At 41.0% G+C, this 26539-nt stretch overlaps 1 protein-coding gene across 4 annotated transcripts; it reads left to right on the top strand.

The window, feature by feature from the left end:
* The first annotated feature begins 1781 nt into the window (after window positions 1-1781).
* scube2 (signal peptide, CUB domain, EGF-like 2) lies at window positions 1782-26114 on the top strand. Of its 4 annotated transcripts, none has more exons than XM_036130770.1 (23): window positions 1782-1978; window positions 2325-2441; window positions 2615-2740; window positions 3310-3444; window positions 4193-4318; window positions 4397-4513; window positions 7521-7610; window positions 8113-8229; window positions 8340-8462; window positions 8647-8763; window positions 8846-8968; window positions 9289-9405; window positions 11743-11832; window positions 11962-12084; window positions 12516-12683; window positions 13027-13230; window positions 18390-18560; window positions 21037-21204; window positions 21653-21814; window positions 23549-23746; window positions 24034-24186; window positions 24733-24812; window positions 25032-26114. In XM_036130770.1, the coding sequence occupies exons 1-23, from the start codon at window positions 1891-1893 to the stop codon at window positions 25176-25178; spliced, it is 3060 nt and encodes a 1019-aa protein (XP_035986663.1). In that variant the 5' UTR covers window positions 1782-1890; the 3' UTR covers window positions 25179-26114. The 4 variants fall into 4 exon arrangements, with proteins under 4 accessions (XP_035986663.1, XP_035986662.1, XP_035986665.1 ...); XM_036130769.1 differs by having other exon boundaries at window positions 13024-13230; XM_036130772.1 differs by lacking the exons at window positions 9289-9405; window positions 11743-11832; window positions 11962-12084; window positions 12516-12683.
* Window positions 26115-26539: the final 425 nt, after the last annotated feature.

The following is a 26539-nucleotide window of genomic DNA, read 5'->3' as shown; positions in this document are numbered from 1 at the left end:
CCTTTTTCTTCCTCACCACCTCGGTTTTCCCTTTCACTGCAGCAACCATTTTTTAAATATATATATATATATATATATATATATATATATATATATATATATATATATATATATATATATATATATATATATATATATATTCCCCACCATAATTTGAATTTTTATATTCCATCCAACCATACAATTGTCTATATCAGTTTTTTCATGCGAGGGTCACGGTTTGTGCTGGTGGCAAGACAGGTCACCAGTCCATCACAGACTTTTGTTACATTTTGGAAAAAAAGTTTAAAAAAGCATTTTTTTTTGTTTTGATTGGTTGATCATATTTAGGCTGTGCCCCCCCCCCCCCCCCCCAAAAAAAAAAATAAAAAAAATAAAATGAAAATGTAAGCTATTATTATGTAATTTGTTAGGAAAACACACAGGACCTCATTTTAACACGGCTGCATGTATGTGTTGTCACAATATTAGTTACAGCTTGGGTTTTACACACATCTACAATTAGTGTGACTCACTTCTTGATTTTTAACCGATTTTCTATTAATAAAAGCAAAATAAATAAATAAATAAAAATAAAAACCCCGATAGCACAAGATGATGCGAAAAATACAAATATTCATCAACCTCTTGAGACCTGAGAATTGTGGTCCAAACATATGCTTTCAGGCGCCCAACAAAAAGGCTTAATAGTTGCTCGTCAAACACATATGTTTGATTATTTATTTCTGATTGAAGTGACTTTTTTGATTGACTAATAAAAAGAAAAAAAATCCCCCCATGTTTGATAAACTGTAAACTCCACTTACAGATCTGTCAGGAGAAAAAAACCCTCTATGTTCATACATTTTAGATATCACAAAGCCAATCTTTAACACTGAAATTCTCGGGTCTTAAGAGGTTAAAGGTCGACTTGATCGCTGACCCAGGAGCGGTCAAAACCATAGCCATCATATACGTATATAAGGTCTATGGGTCAAAACCACTGAGCTATATAATACACTGGAGTGCTAATCGCCCACTTTTAGAACGAGTCGCTTTGAAGCCACCGACCGCCATATTGGTACTCCCTATTTTCCCCCAGTAACTAGGGAATATGTGCGCTACAGCATCGAATAACGAGGATTTTCTCATGTTCATGGGGAGCTTAAAACTTTTAAAATGTCAAATGCCATATACTATTATGTTATGTTCTAAAACTATCAAGTACTGAGAAAGTCATGTGCTGAAATACTTTGCATTTTATATATATATGTGTGTGTGTGTGTGTGTGTGTATTTAATATGAATATCATGTAAAATATTTCAGCACCTAATTTCCTAGTAGTTGATAGTGTTAGTACATCCACTGACTGTAGAATTACCTGTGAAACGTTTTCACACAGCCAGAAAACTGCTTGTTGTTGCAGGCAAATCCTATGGGATTCTGTTACAGTAGGGAGTAGCAAGATGGCGGCCAGTGACTTCAGTTTTTCGGCAAAATCAGCACTCCAGTGTATTATATAGCTCAGTGGTCAAAACGCCTCAGCGGCATCAGATATAGACATATATTATGTCTATGGCATCAGAGGTCAGGTTCGCACTCAGCTGCAGCCGCAGAGCTTCCGGTCGACTGATAACGCTTCCGGTCGGAGTTTGAGAAATAAAAGTCGCGAGCGCTTGTGAGTGCGTGTGCGTTCACGCGCACGCACACGCACGCCCCCATTCTCTCTCTCTCTCTCTCTCTCTCTCTCTCTCTCTCTCTCTCTCTTGCTCTCTCTCTCTCTCTCTTTTCTAAAGCCCGCTTGTGAAGCGGACTGACAGGCGAGAGTGAAAATGAGGCGGACGCTCCGTCACGGCTTCAGTGCGCCCGCGTCCCTTTGAGAGGATCTCCAAAAACTTGGACCATATCACCATGGGAGCCATTTGGGCTGCGAGGGACCTCTGTTTGTTTTTGCTCCTGTTAAATAGTCGCCAGAGCATAGCGCTTCCAGAGACTCGAGGTGGGACTGTGTGAAGTGTTTGCGTGTTATGGGGTTTTTGTTTTTACCAGGCGCGGGTTGTGTGCTGCTGCTGTTTTGCTTTTTGTTGTTGTTTTACGCACGTCTCGGAACCCCGCTGTTATAAGAGAAAACAAAAGAAAAAGAAAAAAAAGCAAATATGTGTAGTTGTTGTATAGTTTGTCAGATCAGTACAGGTATATTTCTGTAAAACGAGCTAGGTTTCTAGATTTTTTCCCCCCTCCTCCTTTCATTCCTGCTATTAATGTAAACATTAAGGGGCCCGTGGGGCTGCGTGCTGAGGACACGACTGACTTTATTTCCACGTGTTTTGCTCCAACCTGAACAGATCCCTGCGCAGAAGGAAGTGATGGCTGTCACATCGATGCTATTTGTCAGACTACTCAGGGCTCGTACAAGTGTACATGCAAGGGGGGCTTTAAAGGAGACGGAAAACAGTGCGAAGGTAAGTCTGAGAGAACTGAGCCCATGTGTGTGTTTTTTTTATTATTATTTTATTTTTTATGTGTGTTGCATTGTACGGATGCTCCATTAACTGCTGACCCGCTTATCCAAACCTGCTGCATCTTTGAACCACAGTAGGCAAACATATGCATTCATGTGGTGTTTGCTCCTCAGATATTGATGAATGTGACCCGGAGTACAATGGCGGTTGTGTGCACGAGTGCAACAACATACCGGGCAACTATCGCTGCACTTGCTACGATGGATTCAACCTGGACAACGATGGACACAACTGTCTGGGTAAGGTCCTCTCCGGAGCTTCTGTCAACAGGGAGCCCTCAGTCATCTAATCTGATCTTCGAGGAATGCGTGTTTCGTGTGGGTCAAGTTCCTCGCAGTCATTTAAAAAGCATTATAGCCTCATCATCGGGGGTGTTTATGGCACCAAAGATGATTTATATAAAGGGAGGGAAGGGGGGGGGGGGGATGTGTGTTTGGGGGCGGAAACAAATCCTCTCATGCACTGCAAAAAGAGAACTAAAAATAAGAAAAATCTTCTTGAAATGAGAGTATTTTTCCTTGATATGAGCAGGTAAATAAGATTATCTGCCAATGGAATGAGTATTTTTACCCCTAAAATAAGATAATTAGATATACAGCACTTGAAATAAGACGATGGAGATGAATTGTCCCTATTTTAAGTGCAAAAAATCTTATTCCATTGGCAAATAATCTTATTCACATGCTCAAATCAAGGAGAAATACTCTCATTTCAAGGCGATTTTTCTTATTTTTAGTTCTATTTTTGCAGTGTGGGGAAAACTGCGAACGATTCTGTTGAATGCAGCCTTGCCCCTCTCTTTCCGCAGATGTGGATGAATGCATGTTCAACAATGGTGGGTGCCAGCACACTTGTGTCAACACGGTGGGCAGCTACGAGTGCCGCTGCAGAGAGGGCTTCTTCCTCAGCGACAACCAGCACACGTGCATCCACCGCTCCGTTGGTGAGTTGATCCCTTGGACGACGTGTTTCGTCCGTCCAGCTGAGGTTTCGGAGTTGAAGGTGGGGTATTTACCAAAAAAAAAAGAAAAAAAAGAAGAAGCTTAAACCAGCTTCTCTTATAGATGGATGGCGTGAGGAAGTGTGACATTTGAGCTGCCCCTTTCACAGCTTTGCTTTTTATGTATAGGCAGCCAGACGCTGTGGGAAAAGATCCTCCGCGTCCCGGAGGACAACATAAGTTAATAACTGCAGCACTCTGGCCTATGTGGTCTGTGTCACAGATTAGTCTGAAGTGCCTTTGTTTTGTCATCTTGACTGGAGTCAACTTAAATGCAAGTGCTTTCCACTCCATTGGGTCTTGACAGGCTTTGTAAATCCCGCAGACCTGCCCACTCAGCTGTGACCCGATATAAATGGAGCGGCACCTCCTCTCAGCTTCAGGCCTGAAAGCAGCATCAAGTGGGCTGTGTTGCAGAGGAACAGCTTGCTCTGTTTTCTTTTCATTCAAAAAAAAAGAAAAAAAAGAAAAGACAAATAAATTTGCAGCATATTTCCATTTCCTCCCTAAAGGTGATGAAACGATCCCAGTGCTGGAAGCTTTTTTGGGTGTTGCGCAAGGCCCGAGAACAATCAGTGTCTTTGAGGATGCTGGACTAATCTCCCAGTGTGTGTGCCTTTGTGTTTTAGCTGGTCGGTCACTGCAGGAGAGTTTCATTGTGCGCCTCTCTTCTTCCCTCCCTCTGTCCCAGAGGGCCTCAGCTGTATGAACAAGGAGCACGGCTGCGCCCACATCTGCAGGGAGAGCCACCGGGGGGGCGTGGCCTGCGAGTGCCGTCCCGGCTTCGAGCTGGCCAGGGACCAGAGGGGCTGCCTTTGTGAGTGACGCCACGGCGACGCCGCCCGCAGAGGTAGTGCGTTCGCGCGCGCGCTGACGATGTGCTTTTGCGCCGCAGTGACGTGTAACCACGGCAACGGAGGCTGCCAGCACACCTGCGAGGACGCAGAGGATGGCCCCGTGTGCAGGTGCCACGTCAGGTACACCTTACAGCCTGACAAGAAGACGTGTGTGGGTAAGCAGCCCTTTGAAACAGGAAATGTTAACATATGTTAAAAGAACTACAAAGTGGGCATTCACCCACATTTGGGTCACTTTCCTTTCTGAAACATGCACACTTTAAAAGTAAAGAACTGAGACTTAGACAAACTTTATTGTCATTTTGTATGCACATAGTGCGTGCAGAACGAAATTTCGTTTGCATACAGCTTGAGAATTTCAGTGAATTGCAGTGGTTTTCAGAATAAAGTAACTTTGCAGGATAATAAAGTAACTTTGCAGGATAATAAAGTAACTTTGCTGAATAAATAAAGTAACTTTGCAGGATAAATAAAGTAACTTTGCAGGATAATAAAGTAACTTTGCTGGATAAATAAAGTAACTTTGCTGGATAAATAAAGTAACTTTGCAGGATAAATAAAGTAACTTTGCTGGATAAATAAAGTAACTTTGCAGGATAAATAAAGTAACTGTACAGGATAATAAAGTAATTTTGCAGGATAAATAAAGTAACTTTGCAGGATAATAAAGTAACTTTGCAGGATAAATAAAGCACTGTAACAGATAATACAGGAATTGGTCAGGATAAATCAAGTACTTCGCAGGATAATAAAGTAACTTTGCAGGATAATAAAAGTAACTTTGGCAGGATAATCAAAGTAAATTTGCAGGATAAATAAAAGTAACGTGGCAGGATAATAAAGTAAATTTGGCATGGATAAATAAAGTAAATTTGGCAGGAATAAATAAAGTAACTTCGGCAGGATAATAAAGTAACTTTGCATGGAGAAATAAAGTAACTTTGGCAGGATAAATAAAAGTTAAATTTGCAGGATAAATAAAGTAAAGAACTTTGGGCAGGATAATAAAGTAACTTTCGCAGGATAATGAAAGTGAACTTGCATGGATAATAAAGTAACTTTGCAGATAAATAAAGTAACTTTGCAGGATAAATAAAGTAAATTTGCAGGATAATAAAGTAACTTCGCAGGATAATAAAGTAACTTTGCTGGATAAATAAAGTAACTTTGCAGGATAATAAAGTAACTTTGCAGGATAATAAAGTAACTTTGCAGGATAATAAAGTAACTTTGCAGGATAAATAAAGTAACTTTGCAGGATAAATAAAGTAACTTTGCAGGATAATAAAGTAACTTTGCAGGATAATAAGACAGAAGAAGACAGAATATTTTCAACCAATACGGTTTAAGTAATGTTTGATGTTTTTTTTTTTTTTGATTTACAGCACAACACCCACCGCACAGCAATTAGGGCTGCAAAATACGTTGCTAATATATTATCACAATATCATCATGTGCAGTTACTATTGTTGTAAGAGGGCTAGTTTGGGAAATTTACCGTTTCAGTGCCAGTAGTAGGTATCTCGAGCCTGTTGGTTGGAGCATCGCTGTAGTAGATGCACACACCTGACACACGGATCTAAGGGCCCCAGTGAGAGAGAGAGAGATAAGGAGGAAACGAGTAAGACAAAAAAAATGTGGATTTATCAGAGCTTCTTCCTTCTCACAATATTTCACAATACTCAAGAGAAAGCCCCAGAATGAGACAAAAATAGTGAAATCAGACTAGCAGGATCAATCTTAAAGTGTAACTCAACCCATAATCATTGTGGCAGATAAACTGTATAAACTGGGCCTAAGGGGGCAAATTTTAAAATTTTCATGCAAACTTGTTTAGTTCTGCAACATTTGTCTTAAAACTGTCTTAGTGTTGCCCTTTTTGGGTTGAATGATGGCAATTGTAGTCGAATTTTGTTATTGGTTTAAACTGAATATGCTTTTCATCTCCAAAGCCCCTCCTTCTGGGATTAAAGCATTTGTGACTGTGTAACAAGCAGATGTTAAATGAATTGGCCATTTATTAGAAGCTGTGCTCTAAAACACAAGTAAAGTCACTCCAAATTAGGTGGAAATCAGTTACTAACGTGTTAAATTAGTTGAAATGCCAACTTCCACATTCAGTCACATCTCTGATCATGGGGAGAGAGAACGTGGAGGATACAACTTGTGATTCTTTCACAGCGCGTACACTATAAAACATCAGTAAAATCGCTCCAAGCTTTGTGAAAATGTGTAACTAATGGATGTTAAATCAACTGAAGCTCCTTCTTTTGTGTGTTTGGCCATGGAGAAAGACAGGAAAACGTCTCACTTCTGATTCCTTCTCACATGTGCTCTAAAATTGCTCTAAATATGCTCTAAAATGTGTAAATTTGTTCTAAACCTTGTGGAAATGTATAACAAACTGGTTTTAAATGAGTGGAAACACCTTTTTCCACATTTATCTGCATCTATGGCTCTGTAGAGAGGAATGGGAACATCTTACTTCTGGTTATTTTTCAGAGATTACACTCTTCTATAAACATAAGTAAAATCACTCCAAGCTCAGAGGGAACATGCAACATATTTTTTAGCTAAACAAACTAACTTATCAAGTAAGCTTAAAGGACAAGATGGGGTTTTCACTAATAAAGTGAATAAAGAAATGCAAAAACACTGAAAAACTCAATATCCAAACAGTTTTTTTCACCAGTAGCGTTCCAGGGAAGTTTCACAATCAGAACAATCTTCTGTGTTATGAGTTTACCAAAATTAGGTGTTCTTGTTTCTTCTCATGCACCGGAGTCGATCCTGATGAATGTTTTGAAAACATTGCGAATTTTTCACCAACTCATTCTTCCACACAAGGGGGTTCGGATGGATAAGAATCATCTGTGAGATGGCGGGTTATCTCTTGACTGCGAGCGGCAGCGTGTGTGAGGTCCAGGCGTGCAAATGCCATCTTTTTCTGCAGATCCTAATCTGCCGTAATACTCAACACACCCCGAGCCACTACAAGCCGAGTATGTCAAAACGCTCCTGGTCTCTCAGAGGCAACACAAAGTGACTGGTCAGGTTGCAGGGCTGTGTGAAAATCTAAATCTCAGGGAGGTTTTTTTTTTTTTTTTTTTTTCCCCCCAGCCACACCTGCTCTATTAATCATGGGTTTTGTGTGTGTCATAGAGCGAGACGAAGCCACCACTGAGTCCTCGGACCACAACGCCACGTCCTCTACCGAGGCGGACAAACGCGTCAAGAGAAGACTGTCAATGGGTAAAGTTACACCCCCTCACCAAGCCTGACAGCTCCAACAGGCGTGGGGCGGCAAGACGAGTGATAATGTCTCGTACGCCGTTACATTCCTCAGTCTTTTTGAGCAAACTGTGAAATGACTGCGTGCTGGTTTTCGTCCCGCCTCAGACCTCCCCTCCTGTAATATATGCGCTTGTGACAGTGTGTTAGATTTCTCATTTTCCTTCCATTTGAGGAAGGGCGGCGTTTTGAATAGTTTCTTAGCTGAGATTACGTTTATCGGGCTGGTACAATGCAGATAAATGGCATCTTTTTGGCCCTTCAGGGAGCTGTGCTCTATGTTGCAACCCATGTTATCAGCTAAATAGGTAACGCAGCCTGGTAGTTGCGTGTGTTTTTAAGGTCACACTAGTCCGAAAGCCACGCTCCTGTGCCGGTTGTCGCCGGGATTATCTGTCGACGAGGAACAAGGCGGCGCCTTCTGACACAGCTGACGGTCACACGTTTGGGTTGTAATTTATAGAAACCTGCGCGCTGAACAACGGGGGCTGCGACTCCACCTGTAAGGACACATCGACGGGGGTGCGCTGCAGCTGTCCCGACGGCTTCACACTCCAGCCAGATGGAAAATCGTGCAAAGGTCAGACCGAGGCGGCGCCTCTCACAAAGTGTAGCAGCACACTGATTCGGTGTGAAAGATGTATTTTTTTTTTTTTGGCTGAAATTTGATCAGAAACTCGTTCCTCGCAGATATCGATGAGTGCGAGATTCACAACGGAAGCTGCGAGCACTTCTGCAAGAACACCGTCGGCAGCTTCGAATGCAACTGCAGGAAAGGGTTTAAGTTGCTGTCCGATGAGCGCTCTTGCCAGGGTAAAGACGATTTTAAGCATCGGTAAAAAAAAAAAAGTGATGCTGACGTGTATTCCTGAAATCCATCATTTCCCCTTGATCCTGCGCTTGTATACCACCGCAGCGGATAATGAGGAAAATCTTTGTAGGGAAGGTTATGACTGACGCCCCCTCTATTATATCATCTGTGTGATTTTGATTACAGACATAGACGAGTGTTACTTTGAGCGCACTTGCGATCACACGTGCGTCAACTCCCCCGGGGGCTTTCAGTGCCTGTGCAACAAAGGCTACACCTCGTATGGGCTGGCCCACTGTGGAGGTGAGACGAAGCTGTCCGGAGACGCAGTGACACACCGCCGGACAGAGTGATTGTTAAGAACACGTGTGCCTTTTCATCCCAGACGTAAACGAATGCAGCGTCAACAACGGTGGCTGCGAGCATGGATGTGAGAACACTGTGGGTGGATTTGAGTGTCTTTGCCGTCCCGGCTATAAGCTGCACTGGAACAAAAAGGACTGCATCAGTAAGTTAGCACCACTTCCATGTTTTTCTTTTCTTTTCTTTTTTTTTTTTGTTTTTTTGTTTTTTTGCTTCTTTGCTGTATTGACGGTTCGGAAAGGAAATGTGGGGACAAAAAACAGGAGATACTTTGAAATGTTTCTCTATTTTTTTTTCTCTTTGGTTTTCTGTCACTTGTTTTTTTTTTTTCCTCGTGCTTAAGGGGGAAAAAAACAGCAGAATTGTATTGTTTTTGTGTGTTTTTTTCTCCCTGTTTCTCATCTCATGTGCTGCAGTCAAACACTTTCTTTATTACCTTTGAGTTTTGTTGTGGTCTTTATCCAGAGGCCGAGGGTTTAACGCCTGCAAACCTCCCCTCTAAGCCTACCTTGAACTGTAGCAAGCAGCATGGAGGCGATCGCTGCTTTCTGAACTGCCAGTCTCAAGTTCATATCAGCAGTGGTGAGTCGAGCCTGAACTCTTTTTATTTTATTAACATCAGATTCATCTCGCCGACCCATAATCGTCTCTGTTCTCGTCTGGTTGAATACAGACGAGATTTAAAAATGACATTCATTCAAACCTGAACCTGTTTAGTTATTTTGGACTGAATTCCTGTTATTAGCTGAAAGGTTTCAAGTTCATACTTTCATAGAAAGCAAGAAAGCATTGGCCGTGTTATGTTTTCTGCAAAACAACCACGTTTAGATCAAAAGATTTAGCTGGGGTTAATATGTTGGATTTGTAGATCCTGAAATGTCATTAAGTTCATTAAGTCACTAAGCAAAACAGAAAGTAGAAAAACTGGTGACTTCTGACTCCCCAGTAAACAAGCTTCCTCCTGAGATTCTGGAAGGCGTTCTGGTGGGGAACGTTACGCTGCGGGTTGGCCCTCTCCCATTTGGGTCTGAGAGCGAGAAATAACACCAAGTCATGCGATCCTGATGAATTAGAAATTGGACACATTTACTCACCAGGCGCAACATTTTAGCACGTTATTATTTCTATTATCATAATTATTATTATTATTATGTTTTCAATAAATTAGACGCTGACGTCCTTATTACATTTAATTGCCGTTCATTATTTTGTCCTATATTACATGTATGGCTTCAGTTTCAGTGGCATGGTATTTGTACATTCTGGGAATGCTGTCCTTTTCCTCCTGACCATGTAACGACCAGGAACCCTTTTTTGCGCTGATTATTGTTCACTGTATTTGTTAAAAGAAATAAAGCCTTAATTTTAACATCCGAAAAAGGTGCAAGAAACGGTTTTCAAATGAGGATAGGAAAACTATCCCAACTAACATGACTCTATGTAAAATAGTAAGTGCCCCCCGACAGCCCTTGTTAAATCCTGAATAAAGTCATAGTGTTGTTAGTTTAATTTCTCAGGCTATACCCAGGTTTGATATGCTGCTAGAATGAAAAAATCCAGTTAATAGTACCTGTCTAACAACATGAAGTAGGCTAAAGGATCTCCAAAGGCAACAAGGCATGGACTGATCTAAAGACATTGAGAAACATGTGAGTAATAAGAAATAAGTCACTGAGGGTTACAAAATAGTTTCTGCACTGAACTACAGTGAGAGCCATTATCCACACATTCAGAAAACACAGAGCAACGGAGAAACTTCCCTGGAGTGGCCCGCCTACCAAAATCAAGAGTGCACTGACATCCAGTAGATCACAAAAGAACCCACAACAAGAGCTGAAGCCCCGATGGCCTCACTTGCTTCAGTTTAGGTCAGTGTTCAAGACTTAACAAAAACTGGCATCCACAGCATGGGAGAGTAGCAGGAGGAAAACCACTGCAGACCCAAAAAAACATATAGACCTTAAAAGATCTTGATGATCCTCAAGAAACTATCGGGGAACTGTTTGATGGTGCGCGTCTCGCGACATCTCTGTAAAACACGTCATTTTAGAAAAGAACAACTGCAGTCAAATATGGTGGTGTGATGGTCTGGGGCCAATTTGACTGAGAGTTCTGTTATTTAATGAAACTGCATTTTGTCATTTCTTAGGCTATATTTGCCTGATAACTTTGATGATTTGAAATATTTCTGCTTGAATAAAAAAAGAGCAAAAATAGAGGAATTTTGTAATAAATATACACTGTTTCACTGCACTGTGTAGGACGTATCGTTGTGGAATAGTCTATTATACATAATTTACATACTGTTATTTAAAGAAACTCTGAATTTGAGTAATAAACAGTATTTACAGATATTAATTGGATTTTCGCGTAATCAGATTCTCCACCAACAAGAAATCCCGTTCAATCCTTTATTGTAACCAGGTGTGTCAATATGTGGAAAACCTAATATTTTTATCCGCTGCCATCCACCATCACGGTGTTTGACAAGCCTACAGCGTTTTTGGGAGGATAACATGAAGTTATGGCAACATAAAACGCTGTTGTATGTAAACGCCGTCTTTGTTTCGGACTCTCGGGGGGGGGGAAACGCAGAATCCCCGTGCGCGCCGCCGCTCCCTCCATCACTGTCGCAGGTAAGCTCGAATGAAGCAACAGGAAACTTTCACATGAGAGGGATTCAATGGCGTGGCTTTAACTGATTGATGGAGCCATCAGGGCTGGGAATCTCGTGTCTGAAAAGGGGCTTAAGCCGAGCTGTTTTAGATCTCGCTGTGTGAACAGTTGTCCGCTTTAGTCCACGGAGCCGACTCGTCGTGTCCCTACACGCTTCCTCTTGTTGCTCCCCCGGCTCGGCTTTTGTGGCCCTGACTTTTGTCAGCGCCGGCCTGCGTGTCATGCTCTCTTGTGTGTTTTCAGGGATGGAGGATTCCTACACGGTGACCTGTGGAATGCCTCTGCCCTGCTTGGCTGGCGTACAAAAGAGCAACGGCGGCTCCCATTGCTCGGGCAAGTACAAAAAAAAACCTCACAGAGCTCTCTGAAAACATTAACCGTGCACATCGCCGCGGCTTGTGTCTGTTGTTGTTGTACAAATACATCAAGAGTGACGCGGTTTCCTGTCGCTCTGACCTTCAGGTCCAGAGAAGGCCGGCGTGCAGCGGATTAAAACCACAGCTACTTTCAAGTCTGGCACCGCCAAATGCAACCTCAAACGGAGTCCGGAGAAACTCTGGGAGAGCTTCAACTCGGCTCACTCAGGTACAGCAGCCAGGAATTACAGCTCCTTCATGTGCCGCTGTTAAAAAAAAAAAAAAAAAAAACGTTTAGGGTTTACAGAGAGCTGCCAGCATCTAAAGGAGATAAAGCAGACCTGAAAAGCTGCTTCAAAGGAACCAGGAACCGAGGGCAAACGTGAGAGACGTTTGTGGCGACAGTGATGTGGTTTGGGGTGTTTTTTGAACGGCGCGGAGCAGCGCTTTGTCTGCCAGCGACAGGGGAGGATGTAATTAGCCAGTGCGCGCCTTTTGGCTGCTCGTCAATCAAATACCTCGATTGTAGGATAATTTAGCCTCTGCGACGGGGAGTCAGTGTTTTGCGTCCTTACCAAAAGGAAGTTCGGTCGGACTTCTCAGTTTCTCCTCGAGGTTATTGTAAAAGTTTTTTTTTTTTTTTTTTCCGCCTGTTCACAGATTGCAGCTTTCTCTTCACCGAAAACGTCCAGCTCAGCTACGTGAGCCTTCGCTGCACGCCGCTGGGCCAGCGGACGCACAGCCGCCACAGCAGGAAGGCCGGCGAGGACGACGGCTTCGCCATCACAGCTGAGTTTGAGCAGGATGTTAACCTTGAGGAGGTAACAGGTTGGTCTCTCTGTGCTTCCTGCCTGTCTGCCCGCCTGTCTGTCTGCCTGCAGCCTCGGCTTCGTTTTCTGTGTCTGACTCCCTTTTCACTGCTGTCTGTCACCAAACAGACCCAAAAGCTCTTAAAGTATCTCCTGTTTTGGCTCGGTTCTGGGTGCAAGGGCTGTAAGTTGGGGGCTTTCTGTTGGGCTTTCTTCCTTACTTTTTTTTTGGTTGGCTGGTTTTTTATGTTTGTTTGTTTGTTTTGAGGGAAGCATGATATAAAAAGTCAGGAAACGTAGTTCTCCGGGAGTTTTTTTCTCTTCCTGCAAACAGTTGTGGTACCGAGTGCTTCTCTCAGCAGAGAGCTGTGACCTGAACTGCGTGCGTCGGCGCTCCGAGAAGAGACTCAGGAAGACCATCCGGACCCTGAGGAAGTCCATCAACAGGGAGCAGTTCCACCTTCACTTCGCCGGGGCCGACTATGACCTGTCCAGGAGTCTGGGCCAGCTGGCAGGACTGCCCGGACCCTGTCCGGCGGGTCAAGCGTCGGTGGGCAGAAAATGTGGTGAGTCGGACTCTTTATTTATAACGGCGAGGATTTCAAACGTCTGATCGGCTCCACTGTGCGTGCACACAGTGGAGCCCGCGGGAACAGAAGCGGCACATGCTGGGGGAGGTATATTTAGAAAGTTGGTTTAATGATTGGATGTAGTGCAGGTGTTTGCCAGATGAGTGCCATATTTGGGTTTTGCAGACGTGTTGTAATGGGCGAGCTGGAGCGCCGTGGGGCGAGCGGGTTTGTGTGGAAGAACAGAGGAGCTGTTGTTGGGGCTCCAAACCCTGTGAGATCTTCCAGCATCCCGCCCCGGGATAAAAAAAAAAAAAAAAAAGTGCAACCTGACGGCTCTGCTGCCGCGCCTCTCGGTCGGGTTTTTATATACAACCTGCGACGGAGAGAAAGTCGGTGACGCTGTCGGGAGGAGAGCCGGGAGCTGGATTGTGTTTTCCCTGGCCGGCATCGCTGCACGCCCCTGTTTCCAGGCCTCACGGGGAGCCAGTCAGCTGCTGAAACATCCTCTGGGGAAACCAGAGCCTATCTTCTAAATATTTATTCAGACAGATCTGGCTTTGTGGTAGATGTGGACCATGAGCACCTTGGTCTATCTGAACCTTTAAAAGAAGCGTCTGAAGGCGCTTGCCTTGCTACGACCTTCTTGTAGTTTTAGATATTGGCACTTAACTTGAGTCTAAACTGTTCGATGTACATTAAACGCGCCGACACTTAAAGGTCGACATTAAGCCGTCTATTGGCCAGCGCAGGGGTGCAGACATGTAATTTGGAAGAGGGGGAAAAGGAGGGGTTCAGCGAGGCATTCTTCTTAACCTCCAGCTCTTTAAATTTTCCCCCACCTCCCACGCTGGCTCGGCGCAGAGTGCAGTTTCACTCCTTTTCAGTTTGGTTGCCCCATTGAGGAAAAAAAAAAAAAAACATTTAGGGCTCACTCCTTTAAAGAAAAAAAAAACACAGGCTTCTGTGACTTTGAAAGTTATGTTGATCCCTCTGGTTTCACCTCGGCTTGTACGCCAGAAGACTGCGCCTCTTTAGAGACACGATCAGAATCATGTGAAGGCATTGGTCATTTTTTTCAGTAGGGCTGAACAATTAATCGCGTTTTCAATATAATCGTGATTTAAAATAACGCAATTTCCAAATCGCAGAGGTCTGCAATTTTTGGCTATGTAACAATTAGGGAATTAGACACGTCCATTAGGTGTCAGTAAAATGTTTAAAGTGGGTTTGCCTCCACATGGAAGGGAAAACAGTTGCAACAGTGAGATAATCTAATTTTATTACTTGTTTTAGAGTTTATATAATCATACAAAGCATTAAGTACTGGTCAATCAGTTTAATACATAGACTTGTTTGTTGGTTGGACTTTGCACTTTATCTTCAACAAGGATTGATGTCTAATTAAATTAAAAGCTGTTCTTTTGAATAATATTCTGATCAATAGAAACATTAAAAGTTCATATTTAAAACAGTCCTTGTTTACAAACATCTTTATTTAGAAGCCATTTTTGTTGCTTGTGGTTAATGCGGAGAAAAGTCAAAATTGCAATCTTGATTGGAGTATATCGTAGGCAGAACGCAATCATTTCTGCTCCGAGTTTAGATGCTGTGGATGTTTTAGCAACTAATCCATATGGCAAGGAAACAAATTGATTTGTTGTTTGTATATATTTTGAAACACATGATAAATTAAACCGGAAAAAAAAATTGCATTAAATCCCAATATTAAGAAAAAAAATCGCAACTAGATTATTTTACGAAATCGTTCAGCCCTATTTTTCAGTAAATTGTGACACATCCTTATCTGTGATCTGAAAGACGCGACAGGATAATTAGACGAGACGACTATTTGAGATGTTCAGGAAGTTCTGGGGATCCGAGCTTGGCAGCTTGGAGTGTCGGGCAGCCCCTCACCAACAACCACCACCTCCCTCCATCCCTCCCTCCCAGCTGGGGCCACTTTGCATGACCCCCAGTCACTAAACTGCTAAAAAAGATCTGACTTCAGCCGCACCATGGGAATCAATTAGCATCAGCTGTTTGGGCCTCCGCTCGATGGGCGCGAGCAGCGATTGGGCCGAGTCGAATGCAGGGGGGGGGATTCAGAAAACCTGACCCCTTTTATTGGGTTCAGCTCCTCACCGCTGTGATACCGCGGTGTTTTCCTATGTCATCAAGTGGGCAAGAAGCGGGGCGTTGAATAGAGGTGAAAGGTCTTTTAAACCTCTTTGAGGGCCATCAATTCGAGGACTCTATAGAGCTGTTCTTTGCATTTGAAAGGCTTCAAGGTTTTTTTTTTTTCTTCTCTCTCTTTCCCTTCTTTCACCCCGACTCTCTCCTCTTCCCTCACTGTTTCCCTCTGTCAAATAAAAGCTGTTAGAGGACAATGCGGTGATGGGCTCCTCATGGTCTTTCAGAGTAAACAATGGCCCTCAGAAATGAACTGCTCTTGATAGAATTACATTTTCCCCCTTTTTAGAGGAAAATCTAACACTTTGTTGAGTACAATGGAGCTCCGCTCAAGCTGCTGTGTGCTGAGCTCTCCTGCGGCCCCAAAGGCTGCGTCTTTAGGACAGGTTTATCACCGCAGGCCCAGGGATTTGGTTGATTTATTCTGGCTTGAGATCAGCTTCTGCTTTTCTTTTTTTGTCTTTTTTTTAAGTCAGGTTCTTTAAACTATCAGACAGACACAGTAATTCCCAAAATTAATTAAAGGCATTGCTAAGAGTGGGAGGAACTGCAAAAAAAAAAAAAAAAAAAAGGTGTTTTTGGTCCCTGTAATCAAGCCTTTGCACTTTTGTGAAGCAAGAGGGAAACCCCCACTTTGATTTTCCGCTGGGTCGGCTTTTAAAAGAGGCGAGGGTGCTTATGCTGGCATTAAAAGTTTCTCCTTAATGCAGGGCAAAACCTTCGTCGTGTCAAGCATCAGGACGGTGGTTCCAAACAGACTGGTGCTCTTCCTTTCATGGCTGCTTTAAACTGGTCTTATTAAAAGCATCTGAGCATATAAATTTGGCCACTTTATACACAATCTGTGCTCACTTACAATGCCTATATTGAATTGCATATAAAGCTCTGTTAAAGGCAGCAAGCAGACCCTCTGTTTTTGACAAACCTTTTTGTTTGAATAGCAGGAAACACCACAATGTGTTTTTCTACTTGCACAAATCAGAAAGCTTTATTTATGAGCTTAATCAGCTCTCGCAAAAATGGTCAGTAAATAAACATAAAAATCTTTAGACTTAGACTTAGACTTAGACAGACTTAGACAACTTTATTTGTCATTCGGTATGCACAAAGTGCGTACAGAACGAAATTTCGTTTCGTACAGCTTTTGTAAATCGCAGTAGAAGTTAAATTACAGTTTTAGGTGCGGCAGAGATTTAGAAGTAAACAGTAGATTTTAAATATACAGTATACAAACAGTTGAAATGTAACAAAAAGGAGACATTATTTATGTACAGATTGGATTGTGCAAGGGCATTTTTGCATGAATGCATTTGTTTGTGCAATTTTAAGACTAGGAGTCCAGCATTTTTAATGCTATATGAGCTGCAATGATGCAAAAATGTGCAACAAATGCAAATGTGTGAATATATGAGCTACAATGTGCTAAAATGTGCAAAAAATGCAAATGTTGTGCAGAGTTTGTGGGTTGTAGTTTGGCAGTTCAACAGCAGTTTAACAGTTTAGGTAGAATATATTTAGGCAAAACATTATCGAGATGGAGGCTTGGTGTATATAACCTTATTTCTTTCATGATCAAATGGTTTTTGGTTTTTTAATAAGCATATTATGTGGCTATATACCTTTAATCAGCTCTCACCAAGCAGAAATTGTCAGTGAATAAACATAAAAATATTTACATAGTATAAATCTAAGCAAAAATGATTTTAATGTTTATGAATATGTATTATTTTTTATAATATAAATATTTTTTTCTTTCAATGTAATAGCTACATTTTAATTTCATTAGGAGGCTAAAATATGGGTTTGTGTTTCATTTTGTTGTATAGATTATTAAGTAATGTATGTTATCAGTATACAGAGTAAATGTTTTATCCCTTTTTCCAAACTTTCACAACTTTAAGTAATTTTTCACTCAGTTTTCTAGTTTCAGAGAGGAGAGCTTGATTCTGTCCTGACTAAAACAAAAGGCAAACTGATCTAATACAAAAAAAATGATGGTATAAAGCATCAAATCAAAACAGAATGATGCAGTAATAAGTATTAATGCATGTTTCAATGATTCAAATGAGCAAACCGACAGTGTTGAGAGTGTAATGTTCAAAGTTTTTAACATAATTGTTGCTCAGTATCTTATTCAATATTTGGAGTTGTAGTCGTTGTGTCACTATCTGTATTTGCAGTAATAAGAATCTGAAAAGACAGCTTGGATGGCAAAATTTGATTAGCTTTCATATTTCAAACGGCATGCATCCAAATTCTGCATGACAATAATAGTGTTGCTCGTTGCATGGACTTTTATTGTCCTTGATACCCACATTAGTGGTTCAGATGGAAATCCTCGCAAATTGGGGATATTGTGAGGACACTAGAGCTGGGAAAATGAAGGCTAATCATTATTGTCATTGCAGTATACAGCAATAGTATCTGAATTACCCATAGTACTAATCTGTTTTTTGTCAGTATGAAGGATTTCATTATCTGTTCATCATCTATTATACTTAGGTTTGGCCTGGAAAAAGATCATAGATTCACTAAATGCTCCTCTAAATAGAACAAATAAAGCTTGAGCAATACCTTTGATGTGTTAATATTTAAACATTACACTTGAAGCTCTTCACTGTGTTTATCTGTTTCAAGTACACACCTGGTCCTCATTGCTTTAACCTCAGAGATGGTTGAGGTCTGGGATATTTTATTGGCCTTGTCATTCAGCTTTACAGTTGCATTTGTTGTCTTAGTGTTATGTCAAGAACCCGTTGACAGTGTTTAGCCAGGGGGAAAAGCGCAATATTTGTTGATTCATGCCCGCACATCACATTTTCTTTCCCCTTTTTTTTTTCTTGTGCTGTTTTGCGAATGTTTTTGATCTCTTTATTTATTGAGATATGTTTCAGCTTTGCTTCCTTTGTGTACAGAAAACCAAGCTGTTAAAGAACGAATGTCTTTCTGATGTGATCTGTCAGTGAGCTGCAGTGTTGGGACGTACTACGACAGTGATCAGGGACACTGCGTGACCTGCCCTGCCGGAACGTATCAGGACGAGGAGGGACAGATGTCCTGTGAGGCCTGTCCCACGCCTGAAGAGAGAGAGGTGCCCAAGGCGGTCGGAGCTCGAAACCTGTCGGAGTGCGGAGGTGAGATGCGATTCTCTGCCAGCAACAGCATTAAGAACATTAAGAGAAACACTACTGTCATTGTTTTTCATCTATATCTTTTGTATTACAGTTTATTTGGCTTCACTATTTCTATGCAAACTCTTTTAAACGTGTTGATTTTTAGGTGAAAATAGGTTAAAAGTATTTCTGCAATGCGTGCACATTGAAAATATTCCTTAAATCACAAAACATTGTCCCTTTTTAGTGATTTATTTCATTAAGTAAATATGAAGTAATGGAAAAAAGGTATTGAGTCAGTCGGTGGGAAAACGTTTTCCTACAAGAGGCCAGACCTCTTCACATAAACTTTCAAAGTGGCTTTCATCATAGTTCTTAAGTCTTTCTGAAGTTCTCTCCCAATTGTCGTTTGGTTGTTTTCACTAGAATCTTTGGTTGGTTAAACCACTAATTGCATCCTATGAACCAATGAGTCATGAAAAGAGTCATAAGCAAAAGAAATTAGCCAGTGTTGGGCCTACACATATCAGGTACCTTAGCAAGAAACAAGAGCGGTAGCTAGATGAATGGGCCAGTAACTCCTTTCAAGGTAAAGAAAGGTTTTAAAAAGTTACGCTTTAAAAATTATAAAAATGTTTTAACTATGGCTGAAGATGCTTTTAATAACATAAAAAGATTTGCAGGGTGGAAGAAAAGAAATCCTGGGCCTCCGGTGGAGCAATGAAGCAGGAAATTTAATTGGATTGCTTGATGCGGCTTCATGCTGCACTATGCAGATGCTGTCTGCGCTAGGGTTGCTAGTTGTGCTGTATTAGCCAGGATGTCCTGTATTTTGAGCCAAATGGAAGTGTCCTGTATGCAACACTCTTTTCCTTGTATTTTGACCCCCGAATCCTCCATCCCTCCGCTGAAGTTATCCCATGTTTTGGAGGTACCAAGTTGCCACCCTAGAAAACTAGTTAGCTTAGCTTAGCTACCTAGCTAGTTCTAAACAGGCTAGTTCCTGTCCCAGGCCAGGGTTTGCAGCTGTCCCGTATTAGCTGGGAAAGTCCTATATTTGAGCCAAATTGAGTCCCGTGTGAGACACCCTTTTTACTGTATTTTGAATGCAGGCTGAAATTTATATTATTTATATGTGTGTGTGTGTGTGTGTGTGTGGGTATACATACATATATATATATATATATATATATATATATATATATATATATATATATATATATATATATATATATATATATATATAGTCCAAAAAAGTTTTTAGTTATTAGATCAAGCTATGCACTTTAGTTTTAACATGTTTTCATACTGTGAGAGTCTGATCTTTGCCTAATTGAGTCTATCAAAAATACATTGAAAAAAAAAATGTTTGTGTTACATTCTAGACCTTGCAGTTTATGGTTATCTAATTTATACAGCAGGGAATCATGTTCAGGTAAATGAACTGGAGATTTGTAAAAAAGCACCCAAGAAAGTCCAAAGAAAACCTTTACAAAGCCTGGAGAATTACTTAGATTCATTTAAAGAATTGCCAGAAGATCTAGCTCCTTGAAAGCAAAACATAAGAAAACTGGAAGTTTACACTGCACTAGATGTTCATGGGTTATTTTTGTTTAATGATTATGTTTTGTATTATAGATCAAGAGATTTAAATAGTAATAAAGCCTTTTTGGGTTATACGTTATGTGCTCAATTCTTTTGTGTGAAAATACAAACATTTTCGTCAGATTTGTAAATGCAAATCCATCAACTTCAATTAATCGCTAACTTACAAAGTTTTCATTTATTCATGCCAAACTAATGTCTTTATATTTAGATTTACTGATCAATGGTGGCCCTTTTTGCAGATCTAATCTGTTGTAGCAAACAGTGCTTAGGGTAAATAGGGTGAACTATTTACCCGCTGTGTTGGATTCTACATGCATGACAAGTGTCATTTATTACCTTGACTTTAAACAAATAAACAAATTGCAGAAAAGGCTGATAACGACCCAGACAGTCACAAAGGGAGCAAAGTAAGTTGTTTTGTGAATCGGAGGCACTCAGAGGAAGCATTGGTGCCATGATAAAGATCTGTGTCCTCTGCAGATGCTCTTCTTTGTGTAAACCCAAAGAAGCTTGAACTCGGTGATGAAGATGTGTTTGAATTTCCACATCTTTGAGTTCAGGATAAAAGCCGAAGGAGCCACTATGATCGCTCTTATCAACAGTGACTCTGTGGCTGAATCGCAGATCCCATCTCCACGGACAGACTAAACAAGAGGAGCAATCAGGGGATTCCCGCTGACGCCCACTTCGTATTAGTCACTTAGGCTTCACAGCGAGGGAGAGGTGCAGATGAGACATGTCATTCTCCTAAACTGCACTTTTCTAAAAGATAATATCTCGCACTAAAAAAAAAATCACTTACCGTGTTGCACCCTCCGCAAAAGATTTGTTGTTGTTTTAGCAGCCTGAGGTCTGATTTAACCAGATATTTCTTTGTGTGCGTCTGCAGGCCAGTGTCCCCCTGGTCAGTACTCTCATGACGGCTTTGTCCCCTGCCTCCCCTGTCCGCTGGGAACCTACCAGCCAGAAGTGGGACGGACCACCTGCTTCCTGTGCGGAGGGAACCTGGTGACCAAACACACCAGCGCTGTCTCCTTTCAGGAGTGCGAAACCAAAGGTGCAAGAGTTATCGGTGCCATTCTCTCCTATTAACTCGCGTTTGGGTTTGGTTCAGTTGTAGCATAAATTCGTGGCTTAGAGGGATGACTTTGAGCAGAGAACGTTTATGAAAACCTGTCAAACATATTAAATAAACGGAAACATCTGTGGTTATTGGGATTTGAAACTTTTTTTCATCCTCAACTCTTTGATCTTGGAGATACTCAGTCTACAGAGCTCCGTTTGTGTTGATAGGAGCTCTGCTGCCCTCTACAGCTGCTGGTTGGGAATCGCTACCTAAAAGTCATTTCTTGTTGTTGGATTTGCTTTTTATTCCTTATGGAAATAGATTAATTTACTGAGGTAACTGTGCTTCATTTGACTTAAATAGTTACTCACATAAAGATCCCTGGTAAACATTTGTATGAACTAACAAGCTTGCGGTTGTTTTTCCTCGGCTCCTGCAGTCCAGTGCTCCCCGGGTCATTACTACAACACCAGCACACACCGCTGCATCCGCTGTCCCACCGGCACTTACCAGGGCGAGTTCGGCCAGAACTTCTGCGTCGCCTGTCCCGGAAACACCTCCACCGACTTTGATGGCTCCACCAACATCATGCAATGCAAAAGTAGGTTTGTTTATGCATAGCTGCACACAGAGAGAGACACCGGTCGGAGCGGACCCAAGGCTTTGTGATCATCGATCATTTTTGCCCTCTGCTTTTCAGACGACTTGTTTTATAGTTAACCAGTGACCCTACTGTAGGACAGAACGTGCTTCGCTTCAGAGTCTATGTCCCTCCCTTAACAATATTCACCTCCTGGGATATTAATGTTTATATTCTGCATTAATTTCCGTATTAACTCTGTTACGCTGTTCAGAGTAAATATACTTCTTCCATCCCGACTTGATCCTTAAATAAATAGTTAGTTCAAGGAATTCTGGGATTTGGCAAGATTTGTTTATTAGCTGCTGATGCAGTTTTGAATTGTTTATCCCTGTTCAATGGTTCAGTTAAGGAGAAAACTGCATAGAAGTTAAAAGCAGCCACATTTCATACTTAAAACTATTCCCAAAATGTGAAGCTCAGTCAACAACACAATATTAACCTAATTAGGAAATGCACTGCAGGTGTAAAAATATTACTAATATTAAAATATTTTTTAAAACACATAAATATGTGATAACTACATGCATTTAGTGTGTTAACCAGGAGTTAACATGGGATTATTTTACATGGGAGGAATCACAGAGTCAAGAGTAGGAGTGGATGGATAATTTTTCTTCACACAGACAACAAAAACCTAGCATTACAGAAATTAGGTTATTTTCTGTGGATCAAATTATTAAATTGACATGTTTTCCCAGCTCAACACTGTTTGATTTAATTCAATGATCCACATCATTTTCTAGAGAAAGGTTGCATAAAATCTTCCCTGAAATCTCCCTTGTGGGGTCAATATTTCTTAGCTGAAGATGCTTTAAGCCATAGTTTAGTTTTTCGTGCCAAAGTTCAAAAATACTGGACTGACATCTTTAATTTGACCTCTCTAATTATTCATGTACAGTTGAATCCTGATCCCTTAAAAAATATTCTTGTCACTTCTGGCACTGCTGTGGCATTGAACAGTGCAAATCAATATTTCATATCTTATTGTATTGTAATTGCAAAGAAACCTCTTCTTACTCATGGGGGGAAAAAAAGAAATGCTCCTCCCTTAAAGCTCTGGCTTAATGAACTTGTGAATACATTACACCTTGAAAAGTTAAGACATACTCTTTCTGACAAACTCTCCTATTTTAGTAAAAGTTTGGGCTCCTTTTGCTCGATTATTTCAGTCATGTGGTTCTTGGCTCCTCACTGTTGTATATTGTGACCTTGGCAGCCTGGACTGGGATTCTGTGTGTGGAAAGGAGTTTTTTTTTTCTTATATTATGCTGTATTGTGTTCAGTTATGCTGTGTGATGTTTGTTTACGTTGTTGGTAAATATATAAATGGAGCAATGATTTGAGATTACAAATCTCATTGCGATGTAAGTATGTGAACTGCTCAGTAAATATATATTGGTGACATGTTTTCCCAGCTCAGAGATGAGCAGCAGAAATGATTGATTTAACTTAAAAATAACATCATGTCTGTTAACATAAATGTTAAACTTTATTGGTTGTCCCCTGGTTCTGCATTAGTAAAATCTGTCCTGCGGGAATCTTAAATTCTTGAGTCCCAGGTCCGCTGGGGTCCGTAAGCAGCTTCAAAAACCACTTAGAACAAGGACCGGCTTTTACATCACTCAACCCTGCTGAAATATGAAAGGAAAATTAACATTTAACGTGTGTGTGTTTGTGTGCGTCACTTAACAGACCGGCAGTGTGGTGGAGAGCTGGGCGAGTTTTCCGGCTACATCGAGTCTCCAAACTACCCGGGGAACTACCCCGCCAACATCGAGTGCACTTGGACCATCAACCCGCCGCCTAAACGGCGGGTCCTCATCGTTGTGCCCGAGATCTACCTGCCCATCGAGGACGAATGCGGAGACTACTTGGTGATGAGGAAAAGCTGTTAGTATCCCCCGGTTTGTGTGTAACTGCAAGAGAAAAGCCGTGATTGTAGATCTGTTATAGTCACAGGGATTTTTAGGACTAAGCAAAGCCAAGGATGTGTTGTCAGTTTGTATAAAATCTATTAGTTTAACACCAAAGTGGCCAGAGCTGTATACAAATATTTTGCTGGTTGAGAAGCGAAACGGATATTTTTGATTCTAGTAGATTTTCTAGCATTAATGTTGTGCGTTAGTTGAAGAGGTTCTCCTGTGTGTGTGTGTGTGTGTCCCGCCTTTATCTCACAGCTCTGCCCAATTCTGTGACGACTTATGAGACGTGTCAAACGTACGAGCGGCCCATTGCGTTCACGTCCCGCTCCAAAAGACTGTGGATACAGTTCAGGTCTAACGAGGGAAACAGCGCCAAGGGCTTCCAGGTGTTATATGTCACGTACGACGGTAAGATCAAACTGTTCTACTTTGTCCTTTTGAAGTGATCAGTTATGGAAAAGTTACTTCTAATCAAGGGTGTCTACAGAATTAATCACATCACTGATTTTATTTGAATTTCATAAGAAAACTCACAAACAGCCAATAACTTTGACTCAATGGCCTCTTTTATTAAACTATTTACATTTTTATCTGAATAGAAAACAGAACAGAAAATACATTTTTGGGGGTAATTGTACCGCTTTCTTTTAATAAGGCCAACCTTTTTATGTTGCTTTATCCCATTCAAGCATAAATCTGACTGCTTTGATAAAATATTCTGTGCTCAATTTATAACTGAGTAGGGCAAAATACAAAAAAAAATCACATCTGAATTTGTTCTTTTTTTTAAGTTATACATTTCGTTCAATTAAAAGGACAGTAAATTACAACATTCTGGAAAATTGTCTCCAGATTTTTTTGAAAAGAATAGAGATAAATAAAATAAATAATAATTAGCAACAACTATACTTTCTAATTCTGTTTGCTTTTTGTACATGCATCGCTTGTTTTCAGAGGATTACCAGGAGCTGATTGAAGACATAGTGAGAGATGGAAGATTATATGCATCAGTGAATCACCAGGAAATTCTCAAGGTATCTGTGGTTTCCAATTGTCCTCTTTTATATACCTATACAAGTTAGCAGGGTATTGATATAAAATGCACATTAAGTTAATCTATATTATTTCCAACTGCCCAGACAAACATAGCATTGTTGGATTAATTGAATTTTGTCTGAATGGTGTCCAGTAAGGACACGGTGCTGTCCACTGGACGCACAGGTCATTATGTTCTCTTTGTATTCTCCCGCCAGGACAAGAAGCTCATGAAAGCGTTGTTTGACGTGCTGGCTCATCCACAGAACTACTTCAACTACACGACACAAGAATCAAAAGAAATGTTTCCCAAATCCTTCATCCGCTTTGTGAGGTCCAAAGTCATGAGATTCTTTCGCCCCTAGAGGGTCCGTTCAAACAGGATCGGGATTTTTTTCCCGCAACAAACTCAAGTCAGACACTGGCGGCAGTATCGGGGGCCCCTTCGAAAGCATTTTCCCGTTTCTTTTTATTCAAAGTAGAGCGGATCTCTGACTGATGGGAATGCGAACAACTGAAGCAGCTGGACTTTAGACGCGAGTTTCAAGACTGAGTTTGTGAGGATGTACGGGTTACTGATCTGCTACGGCATCCCTGAAAACAATCCGGATATCTCCCATCGTTTTTGGAAACGTCTTTGTAAGGACTTCCTAGAGACTTTAAAACCAGGACAGATCTCCAAAGTGCATTAAAGCGGCACGCTGATTTTATTGGGCTTCTCCTGATCGGGTCAGGACTGGTATCTGAACAGACGAATACTGAATGTCAGTGAGACTGTATATAAAGTGTGTAACTAGTTTTAACGTAGGCTACTTTCACAGGCAAAGAGTACAAATAATATCCAGAGCAAACAGAGCACAGATACCTTTCCGGGACCACTAGCACTACTAAACAGGTAGTCCCACCGCAAAAAGCAATTATTCTGATTGATATTTTGTATATGATGTAAAAAGTTTTTTTGGATAAATGCTGACATATAACAGTGTAGCTGCAAAGGCCGGTGGTGTTTGTTTTCTTTTTCCAGGGTGTCTGAATAACTACTGCGTTTTTATGTATAAATAAGGACCTGAACACATAACACCCAAACATGATGCATCGTGAGCTAACAGCTGAACGGACACCAAGAAAAAATGAAAAAAATAAAATAAAATTAAACAAAAAATGTGACGTTGATAGAAGCAACAAAATGAAACATCCTGTAATGTACAGCTGAGCAGTTCACCTGTCCCGGATGATACATGTATGTATATTCTTGTGGTTTTGTACATCTATCTTGCTGTAAATAAATACTGGAAATTTCATTGGTCGTTGTTTAGACCTACTATTTTTTTAGTTATCTACTTACTTTACTTTACTTTATTAACAAACATTAAAAACACTTATTGTGTCATTAGTGGAGACCACTTACCATAAATACAGTTATTGATTCTCCTACAAAATGAGTAGTAAATAGAGGTTTTCTCTTGATATGATGTGGCATAAAATAAGTTTCTCATTCCTTCTCACAAACTTAATTTAAACAGGCTGGTTTAGTTAATATAAAGTTGTTGCACAGGTGTTTCCCTTAACGTCTTATATTGACATTTAAAAAAAAAATCTTTTAAATGATGTTGATCAATAGCTCTCCAGACCTTCCAATTGTCTCTTACTTTTTTCATGTGGTTTTTGCTTTGAACTTGAGCTGTTTTTTTTTTAACTAATTAATGCAGTTTTTGTATTTCTCAGG

Source organism: Fundulus heteroclitus, unplaced genomic scaffold (genome assembly GCF_011125445.2).
Source record: "Fundulus heteroclitus isolate FHET01 unplaced genomic scaffold, MU-UCD_Fhet_4.1 scaffold_38, whole genome shotgun sequence".
Classification (NCBI taxonomy): domain Eukaryota; kingdom Metazoa; phylum Chordata; class Actinopteri; order Cyprinodontiformes; family Fundulidae; genus Fundulus; species Fundulus heteroclitus.
The sequence above is the reverse complement of the archived record's forward strand: the minus strand, read 5'-3'. Positions and strand labels throughout refer to the sequence as shown.